This window comes from Conger conger, chromosome 16 (assembly GCF_963514075.1).
Source record: "Conger conger chromosome 16, fConCon1.1, whole genome shotgun sequence".
Taxonomy (NCBI): domain Eukaryota; kingdom Metazoa; phylum Chordata; class Actinopteri; order Anguilliformes; family Congridae; genus Conger; species Conger conger.
Genome location: NC_083775.1, coordinates 7691240 through 7713092, shown reverse-complemented (window position 1 = coordinate 7713092; position 21853 = coordinate 7691240). Strand labels below are relative to the sequence as shown.

At 48.6% G+C, this 21853-nt stretch overlaps 2 protein-coding genes across 2 annotated transcripts; both read left to right on the top strand.

Annotated features, from left to right (window-relative positions):
* The first annotated feature begins 3447 nt into the window (after nt 1–3447).
* On the top strand, nt 3448–5279 carry si:ch211-237i5.4 (chondroadherin-like protein). The gene is made up of 2 exons (XM_061224753.1): nt 3448–3723; nt 4521–5279. Exons 1-2 carry the CDS (start codon nt 3448–3450, stop codon nt 5277–5279), a joined length of 1035 nt encoding a protein of 344 aa, XP_061080737.1.
* Nucleotides 5280–7840: 2561 nt separating this feature from the next.
* On the top strand, nt 7841–21032 carry nags (N-acetylglutamate synthase). Its single transcript, XM_061224824.1, has 8 exons — nt 7841–8221; nt 9707–9963; nt 10944–11292; nt 12138–12318; nt 14073–14112; nt 14715–14846; nt 16392–16574; nt 19595–21032. Exons 1-8 carry the CDS (start codon nt 7856–7858, stop codon nt 19788–19790), a joined length of 1704 nt encoding a protein of 567 aa, XP_061080808.1. The 5' UTR covers nt 7841–7855; the 3' UTR covers nt 19791–21032.
* Nucleotides 21033–21853: the final 821 nt, after the last annotated feature.

Below are 21853 nucleotides of genomic sequence, written 5' to 3'. Positions count from 1 at the left end.
ACCTGTCCAGGGTGAATTCCTGCCTTTCGCCCAATGTATGCTGGGATAGCCTCCTGCGACCCTGTTCAGGATAAGCGGGTTAAGATAATGGATGGATGGATGATTGCGACCACCATACCAGCGAAGTTATCCTGAACGATATCCCGCGAACGATAGCCACTTTTTCCACTTCCCCAGCCCCAAAGCGACGTAGCAGTGGGAAATATAAGCGAAATCGACATTGGGCTCCCGATCTGCTTTCAATCCACCTGTTGGAAATTAGCCTTTGGCTATTCACATTTAATGCACCTTATGTGGCGTTTTCCACTATGAAATGTTGGTGTCAACAATGGTTAAGTTGCCTATAGGCAAAATAGCCTATTGTATGCACCTGGGTAGCCTTTTTTTAAAAACACTTTCTGCTTACCTTTTTTATTTTTTGTTAGAGTGGATCGTTGGGTGGATCATTGCCGTTTAGAACATCGCGGGCATGTTCTCAGACGTATATGCACTTTATTCTGGTGACCATGGCAGTATATTATGGTTATTATATTATATTTCATATTTGCCTGAGTTACATAGACGTCTCCATCGTAGCGCTGTCAATTAAATTAACAGCCTGTCACAAAAAGCAATAACGCGGGTACTGAATAGCATAGAAGTATGCCTGCCACAACACATATCAAACACCAAACCGAAAAATAGCATGCACTAAGGAGTAAAAAACATTTTGAGTGTCCACCGGGCACTTACGATAATCAGAGAATGGGCAGTATAGCCTACTGACCCGATACCTCGGGGGTTTGTGCAGTCTAAGATGATTGAGTGAATAAATAGAATGTCGGCCTAGCCCATCTATATTTGCTACAAGCGTAATGGAACATTTATTTAATGCAGGTCTTAAAACTGCGCTTATGTATCTGATGTGTAAATATATGTCTCATCTAGACCGAATTCCAGATATTCTGCGCATTTTATACGTCCGGCTCCCCTATAAATTCTGACGGCAGACCGGCAGAGGGCGTAATTGATTGTGAAATGTTGCCACGGTATGGGTGTGCGCGAATTAATCCACGCTTACAAATTGCGTCGGTCGTAATAGAGTAGGGCATCTGCTGGTGTTGGGGCGCATGGCAAGGACGGGTTTTAGGGTAATTTCCGATGCTGTCCGTTTGTAAAAATTGAATTAGCGCAACAACTCTGCTTAAATTAACTACATTGGTTGTTTTTTTCTTCTTCTTGCAAACAAAACATGACTCACATTAATTGTTTGCGTGCCATAGACGCTGGACAGCCATTGTAAACCTGTTCAATAATGTATTTTTTTCTCCGAGGAGCTTTTCCATTGTCATAGCGTAGTGGCAAAACAATAGCGCAGACTGTTTAGAAACTGTACCCCTGCCATTTACTTATCAACGTGACATTTAATTTATTATTTAGATCAATGGGGATTCTTGTTTCACCGCCACTTTTCCATTTATTGTTTTGGGCGGGACCTTTCAGTCCTGTCCAGAAGAGTTGGAGGCTGAAGACATCTCTAACATGAAGACACTGAAGTCTTATTTTTCAACTATTTGGTCAACAGCGCGCATTTGGAAACGCACCCCGTTGGCGGTTCTGTAAGGGTAAGTATAGGCTGCGGATTTCTGATGTGTGAATGACAATGTTGAGTCCGTTGACCCGATGTAGCCTAAGCAGGCCAGTTAAAACACACGACGGAATGTATCATCAAACACCCAGTCAGGATTATGTTCATAAAGAACAGTAGGTTATGCCATTTATGTCACACAAATTAAGCGCGTTGTGGGACAGCTGGTTGCCAAGGCGATGACCGTGAAATAATACTTTGTAATACTGTTTGTAGGAGTCAAATATAAAATTGTGTGGAGTGCACTTCGGTTCACTGAGGATTAATCTTTGTGTTAGGCAGAAGACACGTCAATGGACATTATGAACACAACGTCAGATGCACATTTAAAAAATTGGCCAAGTTATCTGATCAAAATATAGCTTACCGGGATCTCTGCAAAGATGCGTTGTATGTACGACCAACTGAAAATGTCAACGCGTCTGTAATCACCTGACGTTAGTAGCAAAGATGCTAAATTTAGTACGAACTGTATAGGCTACAAGTTAAATTAAATGCTTACATTGGCATGTTATATAAAACCCATTATTACTAAATGGCTATTTTAATTCACAATTAATTAATGTGCCTTGCAGCTACAGCACAGTTTAAAAATGGAAAGCTCGCCTTAATTTTGAATAATATTTGTGTGAATTTTCTAATTGTCATTTTTATTCTGTTCTATTAATGTGTGGTGCCTTAGGCCTCTGGCTATTTATGGTTCATGATTTCAGTTTAAAGGAGAAAAGCGGATAAAATACTTTGAGCTGCCTCGCAAAGGTAATTGAGGTTTAGCGTGAGGTTTTTTATTCTATTCCTTTAATTTTTGTTCTGGAAAGATCTTTTGTATAGAAACAACGTGGACACATTGCCATAGAACTGTTTCCGCACAGATCAAGAGAATAAGAAGTGAAGGTCATTGCATTGACAACTAAAATCTGGACCATTTAGTATTGGTCATTGTTATTCATTACTATAAAATGATGCGGGGAGTTGTAAACAGTAGCCTCAATGCCGGATTCCGTCCGGTGTAAATTTAAAAGAAAATAGAAAACCTAGCAGAAGCTAGGAATCTGAGAAAATTAGGTTTTTGGCTCCTTTAGATGAATTAAAACGCAGAGAAACCCGTGAGCGTGTCAGCGGGGCGCGCGCTCAGTTTGCCCAAAGATGTCGCTATTCTAATCTGTGGCTGCACTCATGTTCTGGCTGTTTTTAATGTTATCGTTTTTATGTTGTCTGCGGTCCAGTATCAGCAGGAACTGCGTGCGACTGCGCCCGCATGACCGAGCTGCGTCCGCCGAGAACTGTCGCTTTTTCCCTGATCCCTCTGTTTAGCCTATATAATCCTTTTACATCACTCTTCTCTCACGGGAAATCTCGCTCTCCCTCGCATTAACCTTCCCGGTGTCTCGAAATAGCTGTACTAGGCCAGCGTTTTACAACCTTTTTCCTTCCGTGGCACACTTTCCAAATTTACAGAATTTAATGGCACACCATTCACAAAACTAGCGACCTAAGCTGCTGACCTTATGTGATCTGTCAACAGTCGACCTAATGTTCTTTCCTCGGTGAAGCCATGGGCATTTGAATGACTTTTATTTTGTCTTTTGTGAATGGGATTGGTTCATTTAAAACATTTATTATTATTATTATTATTATTATTATTATTATTATTTTTGGAATTCATTTGGACTTACAAAAAAATAAATACAATCTGAATGTGCAATGTGCTTTTCCGCAGACGTCCAGAGGTCAGACCTTCTCCAGGTGAAGGTGAGCTCCCCATCTTGGGGTGAGACGTGGCGGAGGTCTCCCTGGCAGTTGGTTGCGTTCCCCAAAAGATGCTCAGCGCCCTCGCCCTTCTGCTCCTCAGTCCCCCCCTGGGGGTGGGCTCCGAACAGTGCCCCCCCGACCGCCCCTGCCACGGGTCTTCAGCCTGGGTGGACTGCCATGCCGAAGGCCTCACCCAGGTCCCCCAAGGCCTGCCCCACAGCACCCGGTACCTGGATCTCAGGGACAACAAGCTGGCCAAACTGCCGCACCTATCTTTCAACCATCTGTGGTCCCTCAGGATCCTGGTTCTGTCCAACGCTGGACTCCAGGTCCTACAGAACAAGGTGATACGGGCCGGTGGCCAGACTGGTCTGGACCAGCTATGAGAGCGATGTTTCAAACTAGTTATAATTTTAAATTCTAATCCCAGCACGTTCATGTTGATCCCTTGTTCTGGAGAACCGCATGGTGTGCTGGCTTTTGTTACTCAGCACTTACCTGTAATTAACTGCTCTAATTGACCAATTAACTCACCTCACCCAGTTTCTTGGGTCTGAATTGGTTGCCAGCGAAAACAAAACCCAGCACAACCTGTGGCTCTCCAGGACCAGGAATAATTGGTCTAGCATTTGCAAAAGTTGTAAAATTAAGCAAACCTAATTTTTTCATGTGCAACTTATTTGGAAACAAGAACATTGCATATAAAAAAAAGAGTTGGTTGATTTGTATTTTTACATAGTTTTCAAGTACAGCTGGATATATTCTAAAGCAATGCAGGTTAAGTGCAGTGGTCAAGGTTACAAGGATAGGTGTCCTACCTTGGAATTGAACCTGCAACCTTTCGGGCGCAAGCCCAGTTCTTTAACCCTTTCAGTCCCAAGCCCAATATGAAGTGGCTCCGCCCAAATCTCAAGGGGTTTTGGCTTTGGCTGGAAAATTGAGAACAATTTGTAGGGTTTTAATAGGGGCTCAAAACAATAATACAGCAGTCATTTTGATCGGTTGAAAAGGTATAAGGTCGAGAGCGCCATATGGCACTTTTACGGTAGCTCAGCTTGCGGTCACATCGGGCGCTGACAGCGTTACCCATCGTACAGCGCTGCCGCCCCGAGGTTCTGAACAGCTGCCGTTGCTCCTCCAGGCGTTCTGCCACCTGTACCTCCTGGAGAAGCTGGACCTGAGCGGCAACGAGCTCCGCCGGCTCCCCGCAGACTTCTCCGAGTGCCTGTCCGCTCTGCGGGAGCTCCGGCTGGCCGGGAACGCCCTGGAGCGCCTGGACGCTCCCAGCCTGGACGGCCTGGAGAGCCTGGAGAGGCTGGACCTCGGCGGGAACCGCCTGCGGACCGTGGCCCCGGGGGCCCTGCGGGGCCTCGCCCGCCTGCGGCACCTCCGTCTCCACGGCAACCGGCTGGCCGCCCTGCCGGTCGGCGCGCTGCTGAGCCTGGAGGTGCTGCTGCTGGGCAACAACAGCCTGGCGGAGATCTCCGGCGAGGCCCTGGGGTCCCTGCGCGCGCTGTCCCTCCTGGGCCTGGAGGACAACCGGCTGGAGCGCCTGCCCTTCGCGGCCCTCCTGAGCCTGCGGACGCCGGGCACGCGGCTGCGGCTGGCGGGGAACCCCTGGAGCTGCGACTGCGACCTGCACCACGCCTTCGGCAAGCTGCGCCGCGTGCGGAGGCTCGCCGTGGACGACTACGCCAACGTCACCTGCCGCGGGCCGCCGGCGCTGGCCGGGGCGGCGCTGGCCGAGGTGGACGGCCGGCTGTGCCTGGCCGAGACCGCCACCGTGCTGGTCATCACCGTCACCGTGCTGGTCACCGTGGCGGCCGCCGTCGTCATGGCCGAGCACAACCGCAAGAAGGGCCGGGACTCCGAGTCCGAGGACGACTTTCAGGACAAGTGACCGAACGGTCTGGGGGGGGGTGGGGGGGGGATTCAGGGGGGCTCCCCGGGGATTCAGGGGGGACAGGGTGGGGGGGGCTCCCCGGGGATTCAGGGGGGACAGGGTGACGCCTGGGGGGTTTTCGGGGGACAGGGGAACCTGGGTTTTAGGGGGACGCCTGGGGATTCAGGGGGACCCCTGGGGGTTTTGGGGGACAGGGGTCTCTGGTTCATTTCAGGGGGACAGGGTGACGCCTGGGGGGTTTTCGGGGGACAGGGGAACCTGGGTTTTAGGGGGACGCCTGGGGATTCAGGGGGACCCCTGGGGGTTTTGGGGGACAGGGGTCTCTGGTTCATTTCAGGGGGACAGGGTGACGCCTGGGGGGTTTTCGGGGGACAGGGGAACCTGGGTTTTAGGGGGACGCCTGGGGATTCAGGGGGACCCCTGGGGGTTTTGGGGGACAGGGGTCTCTGGTTCATTTCAGGGGGACAGGGTGACGCCTGGGGGGTTTTCGGGGGACAGGGGAACCTGGGTTTTAGGGGGACGCCTGGGGATTCAGGGGGACCCCTGGGGGTTTTGGGGGACAGGGGTCTCTGGTTCATTTCAGGGGGACAGGGTGACGCCTGGGGGGTTTTCGGGGGACAGGGGAACCTGGGTTTTAGGGGGACGCCTGGGGATTCAGGGGGACCCCTGGGGGTTTTGGGGGACAGGGGTCTCTGGTTCATTTCAGGGGGACAGGGTGACGCCTGGGGGGTTTTCGGGGGACAGGGGAACCTGGGTTTTAGGGGGACGCCTGGGGATTCAGGGGGACCCCTGGGGGTTTTGGGGGACAGGGGTCTCTGGTTCATTTCAGGGGGACAGGGTGACGCCTGGGGATTCAGGGGGACAGGGGCGCTCTGGATATTTCAGGGGGACCCCCGGGGGTTTTGGGGGACAGGGGTCTCTGGTTCATTTCAGGAGGACAGGGGGCCCCTGGGTTTCAGGGGAACAGAGGATTGTGTCCCCAAATCTACATTCAGTCACAGGAAGCCAGGCCCTCACTGCCACTATCTCCAGCTTTCACTGCGACTCTGGACTGAGCCGTTCTGAAGAAGCTTCTCGGCTAGCCAAGCTTTTTGTCGTTTTTATTTTAGGCTGTGAAATGTTGTGTCCTCACTCTGAATTGAAGAGATGAGTGTGTGACTGAATGGTGTGAGTGTACCCTCTGTTTTGGACTGGCAACCTGTCCAAGGTTTATTCCTACCTCTCGCCCAGTGCATGCTGGGATAGGCTCCCACACCTCCCTGTGACCCTGACCAGGAAAAAGCAGGTTAGATGATGGATAAATGGATGGATGGATGGAAGTTCTGTTTTCATGGTGTTGTCAGGCTGTGCAAATGTTTTCCTACATTAAAATGTGATCCAAACATTTTTTACGATGTAGCTTGAAAGTTGTAGCTTTGGGGTTGTTCTAAAATATTGCTGCCACCTTACTGCAATAACGTTTATTGAATAAGGATCCTCCATTACACATCCCAGGAATGGCACATGGCACTTAGCTCTTCCTGTGTAAGTGTACGAATGGATGAGTTTCCAGAAACAATGGTGACTTGGGCCGGTGGACTGTTGAGATCTAACCCAGATAGATATATGCTGGTAAACATACACACGCCATTTGAATTTAGGCCTAGACCTTTCTCTGTTTTCTATGTTTTCTGTTGTTCATAAATGTATATGCACAAATGTATTATTTAAATTCTTAATGCCAACCTGTTGTGCTCATACTTCAGTTTTTAATACAACTAAACACAAATTATTTTCCATCTTCATCGGTCTCAGAAAACAGGAAATTGGTCCGCTTCAATGGTATCAATTATTTTGTGCTCACTGGAATTTTTAGTCTAGAGTTGCTCAGGAATGTTTAAATGCATATATAGCCTACTGTATACATACAGTCCTAATGGGTTTCTCTTAAATTATTAGTGACACAGATTAGCGCAATATTGAGTAATTCTTGCAACTCTGAATGTGGGATTTTCCAAATGAGAGTGGATAAGAATGATTAAAAGCTGGAGTCAAACTTGTAGTTTGCATGCTTTGCTGTAATCTGTCCAACTGGACATTAACGGACTTGCTAACGGGGATTTTGCGCTGTAATATACAAACTAAGATCTTTAGGAACTAAAACATTTCATGAAAAAACATTTGACATTGTCAGTCCCTCATCACACTAAAAAGTAAAGTTAAAACAAATGTGAGTAAAATGTACCATATATGTAGGCTTTGCCTGTATTTATGTTACAACCTATACAGAGGTCGTTATGAGACCACTGCCTAAAAATCATATTTCCGCGTTTGTAATGTTTTAGCCTGTGAAAAAATCGCAGACTAGAAACTTGCGTAGACTATAAAAACGGGGCCAAGCAGGGTGAACCTGCTACCTCAACAAAAAAAACCCAAAAAGAAAACCCTTACTAATCGTATTGCCCCCTCCCCAAGCCGCTTTAACCACGCCTTTGTCGGCGGAGCTAGGGTACTACATGGTAACTCCACACTGGTAATGTACGATGTCCTTATGAACCGGTCGACCTGCGTAACGGGAAACCAAAGAAGAGAGCATGGCAAAAGTCAACACTGGCACCTCCAGCCGTCGAGCCATGATCATAGCCGGTAAACTTCTGTCCCAGCCTACAGCACCGATCCTAAACAAGAGTCGACGGGTGTTCCCGGATTTGCAGCGGCACATGAGCTCTCGGGGCGACGCGGGTCACCGGAGCAAAATCCCGGCTTGTCTGGCCCAGCCGGACGGGCCGGGGTCCCTGGCTGCCGCCGACCGTCATGCGCTGTCAAACCGCACGCTCATTTACCGGGACGTGAAGGCATTTCTCAGCGAAATCGGCGGAGACCCAAGGGAAGCCCGCTACTGGCTAACGCAATTCCAGAAAGCAAATGTATCGCAATCTCCTGCTTTTGCGGTAATTGAGGTAAGTCAGTCCGATTTCACACAGAAACGAACTGCGTTCTGAGGCCGGTGACTGCAAAGTTAGCGTGCTTGCTCGTACGTTATATTTTGTCGTAGGCTATTTATAGTTTAACTGGATTAATTACCGAGCAGTAGCATTCATATTCATATCGGTTCCCCATATATGTGAAAGCTCGCCGTCTAACATGATGGAACTTCAAAAAAAAAAAAAGAAAAAAAAAAAAAACCTCACGGTACCATCGACTGTAAATGATTTTCAGAATTGTCTCGATAATTTGATCAGAAAAAGCTGTCGAGGGTTATTTCTGATGAAATTCTAGGCTATTATAAGGCGCGTATTACCATTTAACATACGACTGAATTTAGCACGACACTATTGAACTTTAACCAAATAGTATTTAACAATTTAAAGGTTTTGCATTTGAGAAGGAATTTTATATTCCGTCCTTAAACCTCTTAACATCATTCATATTCAGGGTGAAAATAAAAGCATTATTGGCACCATAGCTGTAAAACTTCAGAGAAGGTAGTGGTGAGCTAAAATCAGATGATCGATCCACAGCCTCACCTTATTCATTATGAGCTAAAAAGGCACAACCACTCCGATATACTTCAGGAATATGTCCTCTGGTCTGAGCTGTTTGCACACTGGGTCCATACAGAAGATCATTGTTGAAAGAATATACAAAGCAAAAGAAGAAAACACAAATTGTATCAAACGCGTTTAGTGATTAATTTCATTATTATAGCCCAAGTGATGGGCCAGTTTTGCTGACACGGTTTTCAAAGCGTAGTCCATCCATCCATCCATTATCTTAACCCGCTTATCCTGAACAGGGTCGCAGGGGGGCTGGAGCCTATCCCAGCATACATTGGGCGAAAGGCAGGAATACACCCTGGACAGGTCGCCAGTCCATCACAGGGCACACACCTATGGGCAATTTTAGACTCTCCAATCAGCCTAACCTGCATGTCTTTGGACTGTGGGAGGAAACCGGAGTACCCGGAGGAAACCCACGCAGACACGTGGAGAACATGCAAACTCCGCACAGAGAGGCCCCGGCCGACGGGGATTCAAACCCAGGACCTCCTTGCTGTGAGGCGGCAGTGCTACCCACTGCACCATCCATGCCGCCTCAAAGCGTAGTCCTAGTCTTAAATTCAATTCTCAATGGAGATTCCCCATACAAAAAAATAGGGTGGCCTGTAGCATAGTGGTTAAAGTAAATGACTGGGATAGGCAAGGTTGGTGGTTCAAATCCCGGTGTAGCCACAATAAGATCCGCACAGCCGTTGGGCCCTTGAGCAAGGCCCTTAACCCTGCATTGCTCCAGGGGCACATTGTCTCCTGCTTAGTCTAATCAACTGTACGTTGCTCTGGATCAGAGTGTCTGCCCAATGCCATTAATGTAATGTAAAAACCTCAATGTAAGTCTGGCGGGCGAAGCAGCTTGATGTCCCAAAATTGTCCCTTTCCCGTTCCCAGGTGGACCCGTCGGTGTTCGAGAGCAGGGAGATGCTGCAGAGCCTGGGGTTCGGGCTCTCCTTCTTGCAGCGGATGGATATGAAACCCGTGGTGGTGATGGGGCTGGCGCCGGCGGACGAGGCCCTGGACCCCAGGTCCAGTCTGGTCCAGCACTGCCAGGCTCTCAGCGAGGTGCTTCAGAACAACTCGGCCAGTGTCATGCCCTTCTTCAGCTCCGAGGTCCTCCTCCTCGTTCAGGACACGCCGGCGGACTCCAGGTGGGGCTCACCTGAGTCGCCTTACTGCTTACCGTTACATTACATTACATTACGTTACATTACATTACATTACATTACGTTACATTACATTACATTATCTTACATTACATTACATTACATTACATTACATTACATTAAAGGCATTTGGCAGACGCTCTTATCCAGAGCGACGTACAACAAAGTGCATACCCATAACCAGGGATAAGTGCGCTGAAAGACCCTAGAGGGAAGTACAATTTCAACTGCTACCTGCACAACAACGATAAGGACCAGTGCCTATTTGATCATCTTTTTTTAAATCAATCGTAATACCGCAACACGCAAGTGTATGAACAAACCCGTTACCTAGCCAAAGACTGCATACCTAGCCAAACTAAACATCCTGATACACAAGTAAATCACAGAAAGACAACAATTAAGGTTCACAGGGAGGTAGGGAGGGACGGGGAGAGGTGCTGCTTGAAGAGGTGCGTCTTCAGTTTGCGCTTGAAGGTGGGAAGAGATTCTACTGTTCTGACCTCAACGGGGAGTTTGTTCCCCCGCCGTGGAGCCAGAACAGAGCTTACCGTTTTCAAATGACACCCAGTACAGGACAACGTGTGAATGTCACTGAAGTGTCCGTGGTGTTAAATGTATGCTTGTTCAAGTCTTAAGCACCTTTTAAAATGTGGCTGAGAGGGGAAAATGAGCCAAACAGGTTGGGGAAAGCTTTACAGGCAAAGGTTTCGTCTTGCAGCGCAGGGAGGTGTGAAGGGAGATTATACCAGTTTCAGTCAAAATGAAATGTAATTATTTAATTAATTGATTCCATTTAATGTAATATTTGTTGTGAAATGTCCACGCAATGACCATACCTCCCACAGTGGAAAGCATTTCTTTGCAAACCAAAACTGCCAGTTATCCCTGAGTGAAGAGAGAAAGGGGGGGAAACTGCAGTGGGCCTGAGTGACCTGACCATCTCTTTCATCTGACCTGGACAGCAGTAGGCCCTCCGTCTCGGCGGAGGATGGTAGACCTTCCCTCTTGGAGGACGGCAGTAGACCTTCCCTCTTGGAGGACGGCAGTAGACCCTCCATCTTGGAGGACGGCAGTAGACCTTCCCTCTTGGAGGACGGCAGTGGACCCTCCATCTCGGTGGACAGCGGGCTGCTCCAGTGGACCCTGGACTGCGGGGCCATTCCGCTGGTGTGCCCCGTGGGCCGCACCGTGCCCGGCCGATCGGTGGTGCTGGATTCTGTCGACGTCACCGCCGCCATCGCCCAGGTCCTGCGGCCCCTCAAACTCATGTTCCTCAACAGCTGGGGCGGCATCCGGAACCAGGGCCACAAGGTGGGTTTTGGGGGGAGAACCTCAGAATTTCTCTCAGTCTTTCTCTCGTCCTGAAGCATTACATTACATTGCAGTTCTTTAGCTGACGCTTTTATCCAAAGCGACTTACAGTTGATTAGACTAAGCAGGGGACAATCCTCCCTGGAGCAATGCAAGGGCCTCGCTCAAGGGCCCAACGGCTGCACTTATCTTATGGCTACACCACTAACCTTCCAGGTCCCAGTCAAGCACCATAGCCTCTTGGAGAGATGGGACTTTCTGGAAGAAAGAGGCATTAGGGCTGGATTGCTTCAATATTTGTGCTTCACTTTGACGCAAAGTTATCACTGGTGATCAAAATGACCTCATAAAAGGTGTGTTCATAAATGAAGAATGCAACACCTGTCTATTAGTCACCGGAAAGCCCAATGTAGATTGAATCCAGACCTGTGTAATCGGCTGTCCTTTGACCTCTGAACCTTTGCCTAACTGCCAACACCTTGCTTGACCATACCATACCCTTTCCCTAGGTTTTGAAATTCATTTATAATTTTTTCCTTTCAGTACACCCTTGTGGTCTACAGCACTGTAGTCAAGAGCTATAGCTGCCCTTAATGGGGGAATGTAATATAGACTGTGAACATTTACTGGCATTAAGTGCTGCTAAGACATATGATTGTTTTGAAAAAAAAAAATGAAAAAAAGAAAACCGATCAGAGATGTCATGAATTTTGTCTTATGAAAATTAATTTGATACTCAGCTCGGTGACTGAAATTAGATGTTTGGAAAGTGTTGCTGACCATATGGTTATGAATTTAAAGAATCAAAGTTTATTCAAATGAATGAGTTCTTTCATTGGACCCAGGTGCTGGGTCAGGTGACCCTGCCCGCTGACATGCCCATGTTGTCACGGGCGACGTGGCTCGACGCCGCTGAGCTCCAGCGGGTGGTCGCTATCGACCGGGTCCTCCACCAGCTGCCCTGCGAGTCCTCAGCAGTCATCACCTCTGCGAACACGCTGCTGACGGAACTGTTCAGCCACAAGGGTGAGTGAGTGCTCGCTAACACCATCAACATCACCTCTGTGAACACGTTGCTGACACAACTGTTCAGCTACAAGGGTGAGTGAGTGCTCGCTAACACCATCAACATCACCTCTGTGAACACGTTGCTGACACAACTGTTCAGCTACAAGGGTGAGTGAGTGCTGGCTAACACCATCAACATCACCTCTGTGAACACGTTGCTGACACAACTGTTCAGCTCCATGGGTGAGTGAGTGCTGGCTAACACCATCAACATCACCTCTGTGAACACGTTGCTGACGGAACTGTTCAGCCACAAGGGTGAGTGAGTGCTCGCTAACACCATCAACATCACCTCTGTGAACACGTTGCTGACACAACTGTTCAGCTACAAGGGTGAGTGAGTGCTCGCTAACACCATCAACATCACCTCTGTGAACACGTTGCTGACACAACTGTTCAGCTCCATGGGTGAGTGAGTGCTCGCTAACAGCATGTAGCTTAGTGGCGAAGGTGCATGACTGGAACCCAGAAGGTTGATGGATCAAGCCCCAGTGTAGCCACGATAAAATCCATGAAGCTGTTGGGCAAGACCCTTAACCACACATTGCTCCAGTGGGGAATTGTCCCCTGCTTTGTCAACTGTAAGTCGCTTTAGATAACGGCTTCAGCTAAATAACTATAACTAGCTAACGCCATCAACATGACCTCTTCGGACACGCTATTGACAGAGTTGCCGGTTCGATCCCGCCCTGTGTCGAGGTGTCCCTGAGCAAGACACCTAACCCCTGAATGCTCCAGACGAGCATGGTTGGTGCCTTGCATGCCAGCCAATTGCCGTTGGTGTGTGAGCGTGTGTATGAATGGGTGAATGAAAAAAAGCATCAGTTGTACAGCGTTTTGGATAAAGGCCATTTACCATTTGAAAGCAATCAGGAAAGCAGGGGTTGTGGAACGGATCACGGACTGCAGACACAGCTGGCCACTCTGTGCTGCTCACACTCCCACGTGTTTCTTTCATGGGTGGTTTCTTTCATTTTTGAAAATATTTTCAAAAATAGGGAAAAATTGAATTTTTCCAGGGAAAAAAATCCTGATGTTATAAATGAGTTCAATAGAGTAAACTTAATTTGCCCTTAGAACGGGAATTTATATCACGTATGTGTAAGAACTCGGCACTACAAGCACAACCAACAATTAGCACCAACAAAAAGCGACACACAGAATCACATTCTACTCTTTTCAGTGCTATAAGGATAATCACCATGGTAACTGTTTATTTCCGATAGTTCTGAAGTGACCTCATGTCCGTGTCAGATGGGTCTGTGCGTGCACACCAGATATGTGTAATGTAATACAACAGCATACGTGGCTGGATATTTTGAGAAAATACCAGTGTGTTTAAAAATAAACATCCAGGTTAGAAAGGAAGCAATCGCCGATTTCACAATGTTCCGGCATGGCTGAGTGTGCGCACGCTGTCTGCCGGGAAGCTTTGTGTGTGAATTACTGTCGCCTGAATTGTGATGGCACTCCTTTACTTCTTGGTTTGAACAGGTAGAATTTATATGATGTGAATTCCACACTATAATGGACTGCCTTTCCCATATTTTCCGGTGTTCTTCTCTTACATATTGCATATTCTGTATTGGTGACAATTATGTTATTGTTCCTGCAACAGTGATAATTTAGCAAGCAGGAAGGGTGAGGTATGAGATGTGAAGTTAATCTTGCTGCATTCCCGGTTTGATGTTTGTTTTGTGTTATTTTGGTAGGCTCGGGCACCCTGTTCAAAAACGGAGACCCCATTCACAGGCATGTATTCTTCTGTTTCTTCTGGGCGCTGAGAATCTGAAGCTTGTGTTTGACGCTCCCATTGTGGTGGTACTGTACACTCACCGAGCACTTTATTAGGAACACTTTTACTTAATTACACCTACTTATTCATGTGATCTCAGTGACTTTGACCGTGGAATGATCGTTGGTGGCAGACAGGGTGGTTTGAGTATCTCAGAAACTGCTGATCTCCTGGGATTTTCACGCACACTAGTCTCTAGAGTTTGCAAACAATGGTGCAAAAAAAACAAACAAAAAATCCAGTGAGCAGCAGTTCTGCAGACAAAATCACCTTGTTAATGAGAGAAGGAGAATCACCAGACTGGTGACAAGCTGACATGAAGGTGATAGAAACGCAAATAACCACACATTACAACCGTGGTATGCAGGAGAGCACCTCTGAACACAGAACGCATCTAAGTGGATAGGCTACAGCAGTAGAGGTCTAAAATACCTAATAAAGTGCTCACTGAGTGTGTGTGTGTGTGTGTGTTTGTGTATGAGTTAAAATGCTGTCATCGTTACGACCGTTGTCCTCGTAGTCACGGGGGCCTCCTGCGCTCGCTGCCCGTGTCCCTCAGGTACACCAGTCTGGACGACATCGACCTCCATCGCCTCGTCGGCCTGATCAACAAGTCGTTCGGGAAGACGCTGAACGAGGACTACATCGCCTCCCTAAAGGGAAGGCTGCACTCCATCTACCTCTCTGAAGAGTGAGTACGCCTCGGCCATGTTCCGTCTGTCCAAAGCCCTGGAGAAAAACCGTGAGGTCAGTCCACACCGATCATTACGAAAGGACAAAGCCATAGGACCTGTTTTCATGTACTTCCCCTGAATGGGCAAAAACATCTGCTGATGCAGGAGCCACGAACACAAAGTTCAGTCCTGGCAGACACCTACTGTAAATCAGGACAGACAACATTTCGGGAAATATACCTTTTTTGACTTACCCAGATGTTCAATTTTATTTTCATTTCATTTTTGTGCATTCACCCTGGCTCAATTTTCATGTTCACACAACGTGTAAGCTTAGCATAAAGACTTGAAGCCTATAGGTGTCAGGAGCCTACCTGCAAAGTGAAGAAATATACCTTACAGGAACAAGTTTTCAGAGAAGTTAAAACAACCTTCAGAAGGTGTGCGGATCACTGCACTCAAGACGGAAGAGGATACATGTGTGTTCAGCAGTTATAGATCCAACCATCTAACTTATCAGAAACTACGTCTCTTGTTTCAAAAGTGTATTTCAAATACACGATACCATGTGTGAATAAGACAGCTTCAGAGTTGCTGTGAGATCGGGTTGCTTCTCAGTCCAAAATGAGGTTCAGGGGGGACTATACAGTGTTCTGTGTTTGCAGGTGTTATTTTGGTTTGGTATTCTTTAAATGATACCTGGAGTATTTTCTGCTTTGAGAGAAAAAATAGTTTTTTTCCCTTTTTTCCCCAAGCACCAGTCAGAATGGCTTTAATTTGATCAGATTCCTGTTATTCCTAGTTTCATAGACAAACTGAAGCTTAGTCCTGGACTAAATTGTGTTTTCTCTGGAGAATCTCCATTCAAAATTTTATTTGGTCAATTACAAGGCATAAAACTGGCCATGAATGTCTTGCAACCAATTGGTACCACCTAGTTAAGACTAGAGTGCATGGCACTCTCCACCTTATATCTGTCCAACCGATCAAAACGACTACTGTTTTGAGCCCCTGTTAAAAACCCTACAAAATGTTCTCAAACAAAGCCAAACCCCCTTGGGATTTGGGTGGAGCCTCTTCTTATTGGTCTTGGGACTGAGAGGGCGAAGGAAACACAGGGCTGAGGGAACAGCAGCACATTTTACATTTACATTCACATTTTACACACTTTTAATCCAAAGCGACTTACAAGTGCATAGGTTCTTCCACAAGCTAAAGCATCACATCCATAACTAGTAAAATACACATGGGGTGCTGTTCTAAACAAAAAAATACTGTCATTGTAAGTGCAATTTTTTTATTTAAAAAATGTTTATTGTTAAAATTTTTGGGTTAGACAAGAGGGTTATAGGAAAGGGGGGGTGGGGGTAATCAGGAGGGAGGACTAAGGTACAGTTTCAAAAAGTACTGTAAGAATACTTCCCTGGGTATGGGTATGCACTTTGTTGTACGCCGCTCTGGATAAGAGCGTCTGCCAAATGCCAATCATGTAATGTAATGTAATGTAATGTAATACCTAGTGCGTGTGGTGAAAGTGTGGGGTATCCGTGGCAACGCTGCAGGTACAGCGCGGCGGCCCTCATCACGGTGGAGCCGGTGGGCGGCGGGGCCCTGTACCTGGACAAGTTTGTGGTGAGCAGCAGCAGGCAGGGCCAGGGCACCAGCCAGATCCTGTGGGAGAGCATCCGGCACGACCTGGGCAGGCTGTTCTGGAGGTCCCGCGCCACCAATCACATCAACCCCTGGTGAGGCTGTGCCCCGGGCCCTGCTGCGGATCGCAGGGTGGGGCTGTGGGGCTATAGGGCTATGGGGCTGTAGGGCTGTGGGGATGTGGGGCTATAGGGATGTGGGGCTATAGGGCTGTAGGGCTGTGGGGCTATAGGGCTGTAGGGCTGTGGGGCTATAGGGCTGTGGGGCTGTGGGGCTGTAGGGCTATAGGGCTATAGGGCTGTGGGGCTATAGGGCTGTGGGGCTGTAGGGCTGTGGGGCTGTGGGGCTATAGGGCTATAGGGCTATAGGGCTGTGGGGCTGTGGGGCTATAGGGCTATAGGGCTATAGGGCTATAGGGCTGTAGGGCTATAGGGCTGTGGGGCTATAGGGCTATAGGGCTATAGGGCTGTGGGGCTGTGGGGCTATAGGGCTGTGGGGCTGTAGGGCTATAGGGCTGTGGGGCTATAGGGCTGTGGGGCTATAGGGCTGTGGGGCTGTGGGGCTATAGGGCTATAGGGCTATAGGGCTGTGGGGCTATAGGGCTATAGGGCTGTGGGGCTATAGGGCTGTGGGGCTGTAGGGCTGTGGGGCTGTGGGGCTATAGGGCTGTGGGGCTGTGGGGCTATAGGGCTATAGGGCTATAGGGTTGTAGGGCTGTGGGGCTGTGGGGCTATAGGGCTGTGGGGCTGTGGGGCTATAGGGCTATAGGGCTATAGGGCTGTGGGGCTATAGGGCTATAGGGCTGTGGGGCTATAGGGCTGTGGGGCTGTGGGGCTGTAGGGCTATAGGGCTGTGGGGCTATAGGGCTGTGGGGCTGTGGGGCTATAGGGCTATAGGGCTATAGGGCTGTGGGGCTATAGGGCTGTGGGGCTATGGGGCTGTGGGGCTGTAGGGCTATAGGGCTGTGGGGCTATAGGGCTGTGGGGCTGTGGGGCTATAGGGCTGTGGGGCTGTAGGGCTATAGGGCTGTGGGGCTATAGGGCTGTAGGGCTATAGGGCTATAGGGCTATAGGGCTGTGGGGCTGTAGGGCTGTGGGGCTGTGGGGCTATAGGGCTATGGGGCTGTGGGGCTGTGGGGCTATAGGGCTGTAGGGCTGTGGGGCTATAGGGCTATAGGGCTGTGGGGCTGTGGGGCTATAGGGCTGTGGGGCTGTGGGGCTATAGGGCTGTGGGGCTATAGAGCTGTGGGGCTATAGGGCTGTGGGGCTATACGGATATAGGGCTGTGGGGCTACCTCATTTCCATGCTGGGATACATAAAAAAGCACAATAAAATATAAAACATATATAAAATAAGTGCCCTGCGATGGACTGGCGACCTGTCCAGGGTGTATTCCTGCCTTTCGCTCCAATGTATGCAGGGATAGGCTGCAGCCCCCCTGCAACCCTGTTCAGGATAAGCAGGTTAGGATAATGGATGGATGGATGGACTACGCTTTGAAAACCGTGTCAGCAAAACTGGCCCATCACTTGGGCTATAATAATGAAATTAATCACTAAACGCGTTTGATACAATTTGTGTTTTCTTCTTTTGCTTTGTATATTCTTTCAACAATGATCTTCTGTATGGACCCAGTGTGCAAACAGCTCAGACCAGAGGACATATTCCTGCGGATCGCAGGGTGGGGCTATAGGGGCTGTGGGGCTGTAGGGCTGTAGGGCTATGGGGCTGTGGGGCTGTGGGGCTATAGGGCTATAGGGCTATAGGGCTATAGGGCTGTGGGGCTGTGGGGCTATAGGGCTATAGGGCTATAGGGCTATAGGGCTGTGGGGCTGTGGGGCTATAGGGCTATAGGGCTGTAGGGCTGTGGGGCTGTGGGGCTATAGGGCTATAGGGCTATGGGGCTATGGGGCTGTGGGGCTATAGGGCTGTAGGGCTATAGGGCTATGGGGCTATAGGGCTGTGGGGCTATAGGGCTATGGGGCTGTGGGGCTATAGGGCTGTGGGGCTGTGGGGCTGTGGGGCTATAGGGCTGTAGGGCTGTGGGGCTATAGGGCTGTGGGGCTATAGGGCTGTGGGGCTATAGGGCTGTGGGGCTATAGGGCTATAGGGCTGTAGGGCTGTGGGGCTATAGGGCTGTGGGGCTGTGGGGCTATAGGGCTGTGGGGCTGTGGGGCTATAGGGCTATAGAGATATAGGGCTGTGGGGCTACCTCATTTCCATGCTGGGATACATAAAAAAGCACAATTAAAATTAAATTAAATATAAAACATATATAAAATAAGTGCCCTGCGATGGACTGGCGACCTGTCCAGGGTGTATTCCTGCCTTTCGCTCCAATGTATGCTGGGATAGGCTCCAGCCCCCCTGCGACCCTGTTCAGGATAAGCAGGTTAGGATAATGAATGAATGAATGAATATAAAATAAGTAGAGGATGAGAAGAAAAAGATGAATTATTAATTACTTGCCATTTGATGGGGAATTAACGTTCATCTCTCTCTCTGTCTCTCACACACACACACACACACACACTCTTCTCTCTTACACACACACACACACACACACACACACACTATCTCTGTCTCTCACACACATACACTCTCTGTCTCTCTCACACACACACACACACACACACACTCTTCTCTCTTACACACACACACACACACACACACTATCTCTGTCTTTCATACACTCTCTGTCTCTCTCACACACACACACACACACACACACACTATCTCTGTCTCTCACACACATACACTCTCTCTCTGTCTCTCACACATACACACACACACTCTTCTCTCTTACACACACACACACACACACACACTATCTCTGTCTCTCACACACACACACACTCTTCTCTCTTACACACACACACACACACACACATACTATCTCTGTCTCTCACACACATACACTCTCTGTCTCTCACACACACACACACACACACACACACACACACATACTATCTCTGTCTCTCACACACATACACTCTCTGTCTCTCACACACACACACACACACACACACACAGACTCTCCCTCCCTCCCTCCCTCCCTCTCCCTCTATAGCACGATCATTGTCATTATTATTCGTGTGACTCCTCTGGTTCTCAGGTACTTCAAACACTGCGACGGAAGCTTCGTTAACGGCAGCTGGATCGTCTTCTGGTTTGGGCTGTCCGACATCCGCGAGTCTTACGCGCTGGTGGAGTACGCCAAGCGCGTGCCCGACTCCTTCCTGGCGACGGCGCTGTCGGAGGAGGACCCCCCCAGTCCTGCCCCCCGTGGTCCTGAGCCCCACGCTCACTGAGATCTCACCGGAGCCGCGTGGCCTCGCCGTTCGAGAAGAGGAGCCCGGAGCGCACATTCTAACACTGCCGCGTAGTTTTAAACCCGATTTGTCTTAAGCAGTGCCTTTACAGCAACCGTTCTTACAAGAACGCCTGTTGTCCTCGTTTTATTTATTTTTTTTATCTCGTATTTTCAAGGCATTACCGAATGCATTTCTGTTACTTAAGCTAGCCAACGTGAAATGCTATCTCTTAAAAAAAGCTAGCTCAGTGCCGAGGTCAGTGGTCTTCATTCGTGGTTCTGGAGAGCTGCAGGGCGTGCTGGTTCTTGTTCTTGTACTTAATTGATCGATGAAGGCACTTGATTACACAGTTGACTCGCCTCACCTGGTTTTTCGGATTCTGAATTGGCTGCTGCTATTTTGGCGACAAAACGAACAAAAAACCCAGCACACCCTACCCTCTCCTGGACCAGGAGTGAAGACCATTGACTTCGGTACCTGAACTTTCACATTCCTTTCCTGAAACCCGAATGCAAAACTTTTGTCAGTTTTTGAAAGCAGACATTTTAAGACTGGACCTCTGCATGGCACCATTACACGAGTGCGTGGGTCTTCAACACTTTTGGGTGAGTTTATAAGTGGGCCACCTAACCCAACAGCAGCCCTTGCGCGAATGTGTGCCATGAAACTGGATCCCAGTTTTTGACATTGACAGAGGTTTGTCTTAAAATTTTATGTACACTATAACCGCAGTAAAGAATTTAAAAAGGGTGGGATATGGAAGCAGCAGATATATGAAACTTCACCGGTGAACTGGTATGGTAGTAAAATCTGCTTACTGTTTGTGAGCCAATTACAGGGGCATTAATGCAAGTATTTTTACACACGTCTGGCTTGAAATGTCAGTGTGGGATATAGATTACACATTTTCAGGTGTCATTTTTTAGGCAGTTTTTTTATTTTTCCTCGAGTCCAGAATACTTTTGGATGTTCTCACAAATGTCTTTACCTATCTGAGTTACTTTTATGCTGAAAGTATAGCAGCGTACACTCCGGGACTTGGACGAGCTCGTGAAATGTATGACCTCAGATACTTTAAACAATCAATATTGATTGTACAAGAGGTGCTATTGAAATGAAGAGCAGGTGAATTTGTTTACAACTGCCGTACAACCGTAGCAACTGCCAGTCAAAAAAAGGCTTGCTGCCAGTGTGGGTGGGGCTCTAACGCAGAGACGCTGAGGCGTCTCAGGGTCGGTTATGTCCAAACCGAATGTGACTGGGGGGTCAGCGTTTGGGGGGGGGGGGGGGTGTGCTGTTGGCTTCATGGAGGGGGGGCTAAGTAAACCAGAGTCCAATGACCACAGTTTTCCTCTGGTGGGTGTCACGTTAGTTAAGAGTTCTATGGATTGGCATTACATTGGTTCCTGCTAAGAGCTACCAGTAGTCATCACTGAGAGAATGGCCTCTGCCCACCCCACTAGCGCTAGCTCTCCTGTAGTGCTTTGGGACCCAGCGGGGTGGACAGTAGTCGCTGACCTGTGGGGGCAGGTTTGGCAGGAGCGCACACACGGTACCTGAAGGGCTTCCCACACGATCTCAGGTGTAACCCCTCACCACCAGGGTTACAGGTTACGGCAGTAACTGGAGAGGCGCGATTGGCAATTGGAAATTTGGGGAGAAAAACGGAGCGTGGGAAGTGTGTTTGTGTGTGTGTGTGTGTGTGTGTGTGTGTGTGTGTGTGTGCTGGGTAGGCTCCTAAGAGCGAGTGCTTCTAACATATGTAAATTGCCACAAAACTTGAATTGCTGCATTAGGGGTGTATTGTTGTGCTGATTGACGTGTATTTTCTCTGTACTGAGTGGGAGTGTACATGTGATATAATTTATTAATACCGAGAGGGTGAATAAGGGTCTCCTTTCTTCACGAACGGATTATTGGATTGTGGTGCTGTGGTTTTCTATATAAGCTTAGTGCATAGGGGCGACATTGGCTCAGGTGGTAAGAGCAGTCGTCTGGCAGTTGGAGGGTTGCCGGTTTGATCCCGCCCTGGGTGTGTCGAAGTGTCCCTGAGCAAGACA

What these genes read in the sequence shown, in the direction of transcription:
- si:ch211-237i5.4 (XM_061224753.1), top strand. Translation starts at nt 3,448, where the DNA reads ATGCTCAGCGCCCTCGCCCTTCTGCTCCTCAGTCCCCCCCTGGGGGTG. An exon ending in TCCAGGTCCTACAGAACAAG is followed by an intron (nt 3,724 to 4,520) that starts GTGATACGGGCC and finishes TTGCTCCTCCAG; the next exon opens with GCGTTCTGCCACCTGTACCT.
- nags (XM_061224824.1), top strand. Translation starts at nt 7,856, where the DNA reads ATGGCAAAAGTCAACACTGGCACCTCCAGCCGTCGAGCCATGATCATA. An exon ending in GACACGCCGGCGGACTCCAG is followed by an intron (nt 9,964 to 10,943) that starts GTGGGGCTCACC and finishes TGACCTGGACAG; the next exon opens with CAGTAGGCCCTCCGTCTCGG. An exon ending in ACCAATCACATCAACCCCTG is followed by an intron (nt 16,575 to 19,594) that starts GTGAGGCTGTGC and finishes TCTGGTTCTCAG; the next exon opens with GTACTTCAAACACTGCGACG.